We start from the raw sequence: 13,232 nt of genomic DNA, 5'->3' as shown, positions 1-13,232 counted from the left end.
TAATAAAGAAACAAATAAATGATAGAAAGTTCACAATGAAGCATTTAAATAATTTAATTTAAATAAGTTGATTTTGTCTCAGTTCATTTAGATGTAACCAAACTTAAGCAAACTTTCATCATCAGAGTCGTTTTTGGCTCCTTCTTCTGAGCTCAAAAGTTTGAAAGTTTGTTAACTGAGCTTTTATATTTGCATTTACCTTATTTACTATTGCTGCTACACCAATAATAGTATTATTATTAATAATAATAAAAATAATGATAAGGTTTGGCTACGGTGCTGGATGAACATCAGAGCTTTTTACACAAGTTGAACCTCCAGAGAAGCTTTGTTAGCTCAGCCTGAAGCTTTTCGTGAGAACTGAAAATCCACCGATGATGAGGGATGAAGGGTCTGCTGCATAGTTTGTTCTCAGCTGGTTCCAATGTGGAAAAGCCCCCTCCCCATCAGAAACCCAACGGTCTGTAGCTGATGCGTGTTCAGGAGCAGCCGCACTCCTCCACCACCATGTCCCGGATGTCCTTCTTGATGACCTTCTGCTCCTGGTCGTAGTACAGCATGGACATGGCGCGCAGCCTGGTGGGCACGCAGCACGCCTTGCTGTCCTGAAACGGGCCGTAGCCCCTCATACGGTAATGGCTGATAACCGCCGAGTGAAAGGACAGCGACGAGCCGCCCATGTTCGCCATGTGGCTGGGACAGTCGCCCTCACAGTAGTTGGCATGGTAACCAGATGGGGCAATAATCCAGTCACTCCAGCCGATGTCTTTAAAGTTGACGTAAAACTGATGTTTGCAGCATATGTGAATATTCCCGTCGCACTCCAGACCGCGTTTAACGCGCCGCTGAGGCTCCTCCAGCGTATGTTGCAGCACCAGCTCCAGGAAAGTCCGGTGGGACTGGTTTGGTCCTTCTCCGCCGGCAGGGGGGAGGACGGGGGAGGCTCCCAGCTCAGCACACAGCGGGCAGGAGATGCGCAGTCTGAGCAGACTGCCTCCACCATCCAGCAGGCCCTGAACAGTGTGAGCGAGGCCAAGCGTGTGCCAGCCACTCCGACGGGTGTCCACTATCTTCTCTGAAACGCACTCCTCACCCTCAGCCTCTCCGTGGGGATGATGCAGCAGCCGCAGCATCACTTTGCTCTTTCCCCGGTTCACCTTTGACCTCTGCAGGAAGAGCCAAAGGTTTGCCTGTTCCACCACAGCAGAGACACCATCCTCCTTTAGAATGTCAAAGTCCACCGTGTCCGGGGAGTCTCCTGCAGCCCAGCAAAGCAGATGGTTAATGTTATACATACTCCACACAACACAACTCTGCTTCTGCCAGCTGAAGCTGTCAATCATCTGAGTTTAATGTAGAAATCCACCAGAAAAAGAAGAACTGATGGAGAACAACATGGAGGCTCTCCACAGTGATGAATAATTATAGAAATAATGATGAATTCTCGCTGACTCGCCCCATCAGACCCTCTGTGTTGCTGTTATTTGAATTAATGAACAAAGGAAATGGCTGACAGTGACAGCATGAATGGACCTTCTGCCTCTAAATATACTTCATATGCACATAGACACTAAAAAAAGAACAGGCCTGATTTCAGGGAATGTCATTAACGAGGTAGCCTTTATAGACCCCCCCCCCCCCCCCCCCCCCCCTCTGTCCTGTGCTTCCCTCTTTCAGAATAATTAAAGAGGCCCACATTGGTCTGAATGAAGACATTATTTACGGCCTGGGACCAGTTGGTATGCCCTCCACCACCCCACCACTTTGCCTTGTTAATCTTCGCTAATTTGGATGATTCACTCAGAGGCCTTTTTAATGACAGATTTCTCAGAAAAAAGACTGAAAACTATTTATAGCACAATGCTATTATACTCATTTCTGTAAGGAACCCAGAGTTAAGGGCCAGTCACAAGTCGATTCACATTAACACAAACAGACCAAGGGGTAAACTTTGAATACTTTCCAATCATCATCAACTTTCCATAATTAAACTGAAGCATTCAGAGACTCAGGCTGATCTCTGATGCCATCGATTGTTCAGGTGAAAATCTCAAACGTTAAAATGTATTTTCCTTTTCACCAGCGGAGACAAAGACAGAGGTTAGAATACAAAGCTGCAGCATTGGTCCCTGCAGGTGGGTCCCAGGTGGTGGAACTCAGGAATAACTTCAGAGGTTGTACAGGAGGTACAATACAAACACACAGTTTCAACTTCTCTGAGTCACTTCAGTAGATTTTGATATTTTTGTAACATTTAGACGAGTTGGACCTCATCATTACTTATCTGTTCAGTCTTTGGTCACCAGGAATGATTAAGTATGAAAGTTTGTCCACATGTTCAATATGTAATAGTTTCAGAATCCAGGCTTCAAAAGAAGAAGCAACCCAGCGAAACTGGGCTCATAAACTAAACCACGTATATTTAACTGCTAACTGTAACCATCAGAGGACACGAGTGAAGTAGAAAAGAAGAAGAAAAGCAAACGGAGGAAGTGTCACTATGTTCTAAGTTTTATGTTTTAGGTTACATTTTGGTTTCAGTTCATGTCTTAGATTTTAGTTCTGCCATGTTTTAGGCCACATTTACACATAGCCGGGTATTTAGAGAAACGAATATTTCCCCCCCTCCGTTTTCAATAATAACATCGTGCACACAACATCGTTTTCAAAAAACTTGTCATTTACTTCAACCCGCATAAATACGCCGTCAAGCGCAATTATAACTATGCCAAACCAGTGTAGGGAAAGGAATAAAGCCATGCAAGCCAATCAAAATCCTCAGAATCGACTGGGAATCTTGCCAATCTAAGTATGTGGACATATTGGCCCAATTCTTGGAGCAATGCCCGTCCGAGACCAACCAGGACTTTCCTCATGTGAAGGAGGAGATAACGCGAGCAAATATCACAACAAAACTGAAGGCAATAAGAGGGAAATATAGACAGTCAGTGGATACTGGACGCAGGAGCGGCCACGGAAGAGTGGTGCTCCTCTGTTTTGAACTGTGCGAGCAGGTTTGGGCTGGCAAATGCAATAAGGCCACAAACGTAAAAATTAGTAGAACTTTAACATCATCCATGATAATCCTGATCAGTAGCCAAACAAACTGTAAACATAAGGCGCTCGCATGACGTTAAGCATTTTCTGGCGCATAATGTGACGTTTAAGAACCTAAAACGCCGTTTCTCCCAGCTGACACGGCAACACATAACCGGCGTTATCAGAAAACTCCACTTTGGGCGGAGGTTTTAGAAATAATCGTTTTCTGTGATAAAAACGGGGTTTTGGTGTAAATGAGAGGCCAAACCGCAGGAAAATATCTGCGTCTTCCTATCGTGTAAACGGGGCCTCAGTTTCCCTTCACTTAGTTCATTCCCCACCAGCTGCACCCACTCACTAATCACTCAGTCCCTGTTTAGTTTCCAGGCTCCCCTGTCTTGTTGTTGGATCTTTTCGTTGTTTGCCATACCTTCCTGACCTGCTTGCCTTGTCTTCGTCCCCCCCTTCCAAGTTAAGTATTTATTCCATGCCATGCCTAGTTCTTTGTTTATTTTGTCATAATTGTTTTTTGAATCCGGCTCAGCCGCACCTTTGGTTTGCACTTTGTTTTTTGTGAATAAATCCAGTTTCCTTTTTTGAAAAGTCCACATCCGTGTCCTATCTTCACCTCACCACCCCCACCCTGACAGGAAGAAAGATTGAACTAATTCTCTTTCAACTCTAGTAGAGAACAGCGGAGCATTCTTCAGACCCCATTACTGATGTTAACCTCCTTTGGGGAGTTTTTCAATAAGTCAACCTTTAAATTGTGTTTTGTCTTATGAAAGTTTCACTTTTTAAACATTTTCAGTGACTGTTTAGAAGCTCAGACATTTGCCTTGTTTCACAGCTGACTGTACAAAATGTAGACAGACAAGTTAAATATTTCTTACCTGCCTCTCCAAAGGTAATTATTTCAGTCGGTGGTTCGGATGAAGTTGAGTCCCCGGAGCTCTTCTCCTGGATCTCTACGCTGCCATCTTCAGCCACTCGACCAAAGTGCAGCTTCTTGATCACATTAAGCAGAGCTGCACGAGGAACTGTTTGGGTCAGGTTGGGCCGGGCACTCAGGTGCAGCATGCTGAGAATGTGTCGCTTCACCGCCTCCACCATGTCACCCTGAGCTTCAGAGAAAGATGTGTTCCTCCTCAACTGAGAAAGAGAGCAAGATGGACACTCAGAAGATGGGGCCCCCTCCTGGAGCTGTGGGGCCCCCTCCTGGAGCTGTGGTGCCCCCTCCTGGAGCTGTGGGGCCCCCTCCTGGAGCTGTAGTGCCCCCTCCTGGAGCTGTGGGGCCCCCTCCAGCGGTGAAGAGACAGTCGGAGAGATGTCTCCGAGAAGCAGGAGAGGAACAAGGAAGAACGCAGCAAACCGAGGGAACATAATGATGTCTGTGGGAGGCTGACGCTTCAGCCGACAGTAGAGCCTCTCTGACTGTAGAATCGGCCGACGGTAGAGCCTCTCTCTGACTGTAGAATCGGCCGACAGTAGAGCCTCTCTGACTGTAGAATCGGCCGACGGTAGAGCCTCTCTGACTGTAGAATCGGCCGACGGTAGAGCCTCTCTGACTGTAGAATCGGCCGACGGTAGAGCCTCTCTGACTGTAGAATCGGCCGACGGTAGAGCCTCTCTGACTGTAGAATCAGCCGATGGTAGAGCCTCTCTGACTGTCCGATGGTAGAGCCTCTCTGACTGTAGAATCAGCCGATGGTAGAGCCTCTCTCTGACTGTAGAATCGGCCGACAGTAGAGCCTCTCTGACTGTCCGATGGTAGAGCCTCTCTGACTGTAGAATCAGCCGATGGTAGAGCCTCTCTGACTGTCCGATGGTAGAGCCTCTCTGACTGTAGAATCAGCCGATGGTAGAGCCTCTCTGACTGTCCGATGGTAGAGCCTCTCTGACTGTAGAATCAGCCGATGGTAGAGCCTCTCTCTGACTGTAGAATCGGCCGACGGTAGAGCCTCTCTGACTGTCCGATGGTAGAGCCTCTCTGACTGTAGAATCAGCCGATGGTAGAGCCTCTCTGACTGTCCGATGGTAGAGCCTCTCTGACTGTAGAATCAGCCGATGGTAGAGCCTCTCTGACTGTCCGACGGTAGAGCCTCTCTGACTGTAGAATCAGCCGATGGTAGAGCCTCTCTGACTGTCCGACGGTAGAGCCTCTCTGACTGTAGAATCGGCCGACGGTAGAGCCTCTCTGACTGTCCGACGGTAGAGCCTCTCTGACTGTAGAATCGGCCGACGGTAGAGCCTCTCTGACTGTAGAATCGGCCGACGGTAGAGCCTCTCTGACTGTAGAATCGGCCGACGGTAGAGCCTCTCTGACTGTAGAATCGGCCGACGGTAGAGCCTCTCTGACTGTAGAATCCGCTGATGGTAGAGCCTCTCTGACTGTCCGATGGTAGAGCCTCTCTGACTGTAGAATCGGCCGACGGTAGAGCCTCTCTGACTGTCGGATGGTAGAGCCTCTCTGACTGTAGAATCGGCCGACGGTAGAGCCTCTCTGACTGTAGAATCCGCTGATGGTAGAGCCTCTCTGACTGTCCGATGGTAGAGCCTCTCTGACTGTAGAATCGGCCGACGGTAGAGCCTCTCTGACTGAAGGTCAGAGTCTGACAGATGAAACTCTTTCTGGTGTTTGAGGAGATGGAACAGAACCAACAGGCAGCAGAAACTGAGCAGCAAGTGAAAGATCGTGTCCAGATGATGTGGTTGTGATGAGTTGAGGCCTTTTGGTGTGAAATGCTGGTCCTCTCTGGTCCTCTGTCTCTGCTGGTGCTGAAGGTCTGAGTTGAATGAACACTGTGTCAGGTCACTCTGCTCTCTCTCTGCTCCCTGACAGCAATTATACCTCTCTGCCCGTTTAATCCCTCCCTCCGTCCACAGAGGTATTTCCCTGTGAGTCACACACACTGTAACTCATGCACACACACACACGGAGTAAAATCTCAGAATATCTCAGGACTGTTTGTGGTGTTTCCTCCTGAATGAATGTCACGACAGAAGAGGAGGAAGGAGGGAAGAAGAGGAAGTGTCCCTGATTCATTCACACCACACAGATGAATCAGAGCAGCATCACCTCACGTGGAGGAGAAACTCTGTCGGTGTGAAATGAATTCATAGTTTGATGTTACAACCAGAATCCTGTGCAAGGCAGATGGAGAGCGTGCACGTGGCATCAGACCTTCTTCCTCTCACTCAGTGACATCAGCACGCCCTCTGCTGCTGAGAGGCAGGCGTTACAGCGTCCTCAGCACCTGGAACTGATTCACCCTTTCCACAGAGTTGGTTGGTGCGTCATCCTGAGCTCAAATATCTTTCAATCACTCAGCCAATCTTTATATGGAAATCTATTTTCATATAAAAAAAATATGCAGCAGAAAGGGCTTTACATAGGTAATAAAACGGCAAATACATCACCCAGATAGTCAAGTCCCCAAACCCACCAACAGGCCCCGGCGTCTGGGCCCCGGCGTCTGGGCCCCGGCGTCTGGGCCCCGGCGTCTGGGCCCCGGCGTCTGGGCCCCGGCGTCTGGGCCCCGGCGTCTGGGCCCCGGCGTCTGGGCCCCGGCGTCTGGGCCCCGGGGGTGTCAGGGTGAGATTGGGAAGGTAGGACACGGATGCGGACTTCAAAAGAAAACTGGGTTTATTCACAAAAAACAAAGTACAAACAAAAAGCGCGGCTGAGTCGGATTAAAAAAACCTAGCTGTGAAAAACAAACACAAAACTTAGCAAGGCATGGGATAAATAATTACTTAACTTAAGGTAGGTGACGAAGAACATGGAGTGGCACAGGAAACATGGCAGGTCAGGAAGGTATGACAAACAACAAAAAGATCCAACAACAAGACAGGGGAGACTGGAAACTAAACAGGGACTGAGTGATTAGTGAGTGGGTGCAGCTGGATGGGAATGAACTGAGTGAAGGGAAACTAAAACATGGCAGAACTAAAATTTAACACATTAACTGAAACCAAAATGTAACCTAAAACTTAAAACATAGTCCCATGGGCGTGACAGGGGGTGCCCTCTCTGTGCCTGGGGGTCTGGGTTTCCCTGGCCACGCCACGGCGTGGGTGGGTTGGTGTCGGGCCGGTTGCTCGGGGACCTCTGATGTGTCTGCAGGTTGTTTTGTTTTCAGGGGGTTGTGGGGGTGCTTTTCCCCGGCTGGGGGCAGCTTAGGTGGGCTTGGGTGATGGTGGGTCTCAGGTCCAGGCTGCTGCGACTGTTGTGACTGCGTCTTTTTAGTTTTTTTTCTTGTTTTCTTTATTTGTAGGGGCCCTCTGGCCCTGGACCTGGTGGACATCAGGACATATATCCCCCTCCCCCTCTCCCGTCTGGCTCCTGTACACAGCACACACTCAATACCTAGGGTTTGGGGGCAGGTGTGTTCTGTGGGGGGTAGTGGATGGGACCATGAAGGTGGTCCGCTTTGCTGCACTCTGCAGCCCCCCCGCCCCTGTTTTAATTACACCTTAGACATCACTCATTATCAGACACGGTGCCTCTCCCCGCTGCTCACGGCTTCACCCACCTGTGGGCACGTCTTGACTCCCGGGACACCTTGCCAGGGGCACTGGCCCACTACCCACAGTATGGGGCGGGGCCTCTGCTGGGGGGATTTGGGGATGCTTGGGCTCGTGGGGCCCTGGCTCATATCTGGGTGGATGCGTGGTTGTCCCTGTGGTGGGCATCCGGGGAACTGCACGCCACATCAGATTAAACAAACACTCTTAACTGGGGAAAAAGTGTGTAAATAACCTGAGTAAATGATGAATGCCACCCGTGCGTATTTAAGTGCACATGCACGAGGATAGTAGATTTGCATACTCCATGCCCAAATTGATACCATATAAGGCTGTGCTTCCTCTCTGCTGTGCCAGGAAGTGTTGAGTCATGAAAATGGCATCAAGGCGCAGAAAGAACAACTTTAGGGGCTCTGAGACTGAAGTTCTGCTTTCAGAGATCCAGAAAGAGCAACTTTAGGGGCTCTTAGACTGAAGTTCTACTTTCAGAGATCCAGAAAGAACAACTTTAGGGGCTCTGAGACTGAAGTTCTGCTTTCAGAGATCCAGAAAGAACAACTTTAGGGGCTCTGAGACTGAAGTTCTGCTTTCAGAGATCCAGAAAGAACAACTTTAGGGGCTCTGAGACTGAAGTTCTACTTTAAGAGATCCAGAAAGAACAACTTTAGGGGCTCTTAGACTTAAGTTCTGCTTTCAGAGATCCAGAAAGAACAACTTTAGGGGCTCTGAGATTGAAGTTCTGGTTTCAGAGATCCAGAAAGGACAACTTTAGGGGCTCTGAGACTGAAGTTCTGCTTTCAGAGATCCAGAAAGAACAACTTTAGGAGCTTTGAGACTGAAGTTCTGCTTTCAGAGTGCGAATGGATGATTGTCTCTGTGTGGCAAAAGTATATTTTGATGTTTCACTTTATACATGCTTCCATTAGGTAACATTATTAGACAGCATGGCATAAATTTCCATTGCTATGCTGATGATACTCAGCTGTACTTATCTATAAAACCAGATGAACCCAATAGGTTGGTCAGACTACAAGCATGTCTTAAAGACATAAAGACCTGGATGACTCAGAACTGTCTGCTGCTAAATTCAGACAAAACTGAAGTCGTTATCTTTGGACCTGAGCGCTTCAGGGAGAAATTGTCTAGCTATATAGTTACTCTAGATGGTATTTCCTTGGCTTCTAGTTCTACAGTGAGGAACCTTGGAGTTATTTTTGACCAGAACTTATCATTTGACTCGCATATAAAACAGGTTTCTAGGACTGCCTTCTTTCACCTTCGTAATATTGTTAAAATCAGGAACATCTTGTCTCAGAGTGATGCAGAAAAACTAATTCATGCATTTGTTACTTCAAGATTGGACTACTGTAATTCTTTATTATTGGGCTGTCCCACATATTCTCTGAAAAGCCTTCAGCTGATCCAAAATGCTGCAGCCAGAGTTCTGATGAGAACTAACAGGAGAGATCATATTTCTCCAGTTTTAGCTTCTCTTCATTGGCTCCCTGTTAAATTCAGAATAGAATTTAAGATTCTTCTCCTCACATATAAAGCTCTTAATGACCGAGCTCCATCATATCTTAAAGATCTCATTGTAAGATATTTTCCTAACAGAGCACTTCGTTCCCAAACTGCAGGTTTACTTGAGGTTCCCAGAGTTTCTAAAAGTAGAATGGGAGGCAGAGCCTTCAGTTATCAGGCCCCTCTCTGTGGAACCAGCTGCCAGTTTGGGAGGCAGAGCCTTCAGTTATCAGGCCCCTCTCTGTGGAACCAGCTGCCAGTTTGGGAGGCAGAGCCTTCAGTTATCAGGCCCCTCTATTGTGGAATAAGCTGCCAGTAAATGTCCGGGAAGCAGACACCCTTTCCACTTTTAAGACCAGGCTTAAAACTTTCCTTTCTGATAAAGCTTATAGTTAGGGATGGCTCAGGTGATCCTGAAACATCCCATAGTTAAGCTGCTATAGGCCTAGACTGCTGGGGGGCCTCATCTGACACACCTTTCCTCACTTTACTCTCTTTATGTATATGTGATATTATTGTGGTCATTAACTCGTGTTTCCCTGTTCCAACAGATATCCTTTGAATGGTGTTACAGTGCCCCCCCCCCCCCCTTTCTGTCTTCTCAAACCCCAGCTGGTCGAGGCGGATGGCCACCCTTCCTGAGTCTGGTTCTGCCAGAGGTTTCTTCCTGTTGTTATAAATTGGCTTTATTCTTAGACTTTATGTATTCATATTCTGTAGTTCTCTAGATAATCTATGTTCCTAGTTTGTACGGTACACTCTGCTCATACACCAACACTTTAAGATGACGTAGCGGGATAAAATAACTGGGTCAGATAAAGCGGCTCTTAGGACAGATAGGTCTGGTGCAGTAGATGCACGCCTGAAACAACTCACACACACACATCGTTTATCACATCCAAAGAACATGATGAAGACGGTGGATGGCCTGCTCACAGCATGAGTAAATATTCAATGATACGTTGTCAAGTGTAGGTACAACCTCTGAGATAAGGGTGAACATAAATATGAAATGTTTCCGGATTGCGGGACTTGGTCGGACGGATTTCATGCGAGAACTCTGTCTCTCCAAGTCCAGCGCTGATACTTGACCTGTGACCTCTAATAAATACTTTGTTTAACTTAAGACTGCTCCAACTTGTTCTTGGGCTTCCAATAAAAGAATCAGGCTAACAGCTGGTGCCGCGACCCCGTGAATTGGACTGACTCCGAGGGAGGACTGCCGGAGCTGATTGAGGGGGTCACTTTGTTCAGACAATTCGAGGCGCCCGAGAAAAAAAGGTGAGCAGAAAAACCTCTTATATATGAATATATGTGAAATTTCTGCACATTGGACAAACTAAATTAAGTTGTCTGAATTAAGATGTCCCCTGATCAGTAAAAATCAAAGCATAAATTTACTGTTTGTTTGTTTTATTGAGGGGTCACACGTAAAAGTATAAAACACATATTCTCACATAGGGAAAGAAAATAAGTGTCCTGCAAAAAGTTTAATTCGAACAAATAAAAGAAACCGTGTGAGAGGTTTTCTTCTAAATTGTTATCCTCATGGGAAGGGTCCGTAAACTTATCCACAGTGGTGGTCAGACTGACAAATCATAAAGGACACAGGGAAAGAGTTTTTAATGAAACTGTGGGGGTGGTTCGCCATTTGAAGAGATTTTTGCTGTGACAGAAAACAGATCTCAAGTGGTTTGTGCATTTTGGGGTTGGAATAGAAAAAGGGGGGAAGTAAGATAGGGTGTTTCAGAAATTGGTGAAGTAAAACGAGTGGTGGACTGGGAAATGACCCCGAGCGAATCAAGCGCACAGGAGTTTTAGAACTTGTGTAGAAGCTTCTTGATACGGGTCCTACCACTCGGGCACTGAGCCCTTCACCCATTCTGACTAACACGTGTAATAATATCTACATATGTCACAAATAATGATCAATGAGTGGAAAACATGTGAACCCGGCTCTTTGGGGTCGGTACTATTTGACACCTTGACGAGATGGAAAAAAAAGGTCCCAAAAGAAGAAGAAAAAAAGGGGACTGATAGGTTTGTAGATTGGACTAGAGAGATGCAAAAAAGAGGAATGTTTGGAGGATGCTGGGAAGGGGCTTCGCCGAAGCTGAGTGAGTTCAGTATCTTCTTAAAACAAGCAACCGGAAGTAAAGAACAAGCAGTAATACAGCTAAAAGAGGCAGGCATACTGCAAAGAGCGAGAGCAGATAGAGAAGAAAAAAAGGCATCAATATTTCTCGCGGACTGTCAGTGTTTTTTAGGTGAAGTCAAATTCTCCTGTCAGACACAGTCCTCTGCACAAATACAGCACCTCATACCAGCAGGGCCGCAATCTTCTCCAGGGACACATCCTGACACACAAAAAGATAAGACACCTCTACACAACATAACTGCAACCGAGGAAGATAAGACAACACTGTCTCCTCCTCCTTATGCTGAGGCCCGCAGGCTATTGGACGCTCTCCAGAAACAGATGCCTCAAACTGAACCAATTAAGTCAGAGGCACTAACCAACACTACACCTCCCACGATGGGTAATTTAGTGGTTGTTAAAAATGGCATACTGCAAACAGCTCCATTCCCAGGAGATACTAACTCTCAAACACAAGCAAAAGAGTATCTGAACACAACGACGCGACAGAGCACTAATCCATTCACCACCAGAACTCTGGAACCTCCGGCCTCAGAACATTCAAGTGATTCATTTGTAACGCGAACATGGGCTACACCATCTGAACCTGTCTACATAAATAGATCAGGGGATGCACATGGTGGTCCCACAGTACGTGATCTGACTTCCATATTCGAGCAAAGAAAACCGCTTGAACAGGTAAATCAGATTGACCGGTCACAAAGTCAGAATCTGCCACATGTCCCTGCTCAGAAACTGAGTAGTGGCAATATTCACTCTTGCTCAGACATCCGTCGGAATTATCATCAGATGCCATTGATAACGGCGACTACTAGTGATAGTCGCATTACCACCACATATAATCCATTCTCCTTGCAGGACACTGCAATGATTAAATCCCAGTTACCAGACATAAATAAAGGGGGGGCACCATGGATTAAGGCATTCTTGGGAGCATGTGCTGGAATAGTCCCAGCCCTGGGTGATTTCAGACGAGTATTTGCCTCATGCACGTCATTGGGCATGTTGACAGAAATTGAACGACACTGCCGAACTGATCTGGACCCAGACAGTACGCCCCTCCAGCAGCTTGTATATTTACTCTGGCCACAGATACGAGAGAAGTTCCCTATACATATGAGATCAGCGTAACTGTGCCGAATTCCACCTAATAGAAATGAGAGAGGGACAGCTTATTTGCTCCGGGTAAGAGAATTATGGCAGGATAGAACTGGCGAGGTTCCAGCCACAAGTGACTGGTGAGTTGCCACCCTAAAACATGACAACCCAGGGCTCAGACCAGGATGCAGAGTTGTAGTCTTACACACTTCTCTGCAGCTTCCCACCTGCTGCTACCCACCCAATCGATTAACACAAAAGGAGCAAATCCTCTTGTGCAAAAAGAAATTATTAAAACAAAAACTTTAACTGAACAAAAACATCAAACTATTAAATGTGGTTTGCTGAATATCAGATCTCTCCTTTCGAAGTCTCTGTTAGTGAATGAGTTGATGTGTGATCATCATATCGATATATTTTGTCTTACAGAAACCTGGCTGCAGCAGGAGGATCATGTTAGCATCATGTTAGCATCATGTTAGCATTAATGAATCATCTGACTGTTTAAATGTTCACGTTCCTGGAACCACAGGCAGAGGAGGAGTGGCAGCTATCTTCAGATCAGGGTTACTCATCAGTCCCAGACCCAAGATTAGTTTGAGCTCTTTTGAATCTCTGATTCTCAGTTTTTCCCAAAGTGGAAATCCCAGAAACCTCTTGTGTTTGTTGTTGTGTATCGTCCACCTGGCCCTTATTCTGAGTTTCTGTCTGAATTCTCAGAGTTTTTATCCCAGTTAGTGCTGAGTACAGATAAAGTCATTGTAGTGGGTGACTTTAATATTCATGTAGATGTTGAAAATGACAGCCTGAATATGAACTTTAATTCTATATTGGACTCTATTGGATTTTCTCAGAGTGTTCACGGACCGACTCACTGCCTTAATCACAC

The 13,232-nt window shown here is 46.6% G+C and overlaps 1 protein-coding gene across 1 annotated transcript; it reads right to left on the bottom strand.

Moving 5' to 3' along the window:
• Positions 1-479: 479 nt before the first annotated feature.
• Positions 480-7,734, bottom strand: inhbab (inhibin subunit beta Ab). The gene is made up of 4 exons (XM_075482741.1): positions 7,575-7,734; positions 6,486-6,613; positions 3,933-4,878; positions 480-1,258 (listed from the first exon to the last, which is right to left on the bottom strand). Exons 1-4 carry the CDS (start codon positions 7,732-7,734, stop codon positions 480-482), a joined length of 2,013 nt encoding a protein of 670 aa, XP_075338856.1.
• Positions 7,735-13,232: the final 5,498 nt, after the last annotated feature.

This window comes from Odontesthes bonariensis, chromosome 14, assembly GCF_027942865.1.
Source record: "Odontesthes bonariensis isolate fOdoBon6 chromosome 14, fOdoBon6.hap1, whole genome shotgun sequence".
Taxonomy (NCBI): Eukaryota; Metazoa; Chordata; class Actinopteri; order Atheriniformes; family Atherinopsidae; genus Odontesthes; species Odontesthes bonariensis.
The sequence above is the reverse complement of the archived record's forward strand: the minus strand, read 5'-3'. Positions and strand labels throughout refer to the sequence as shown.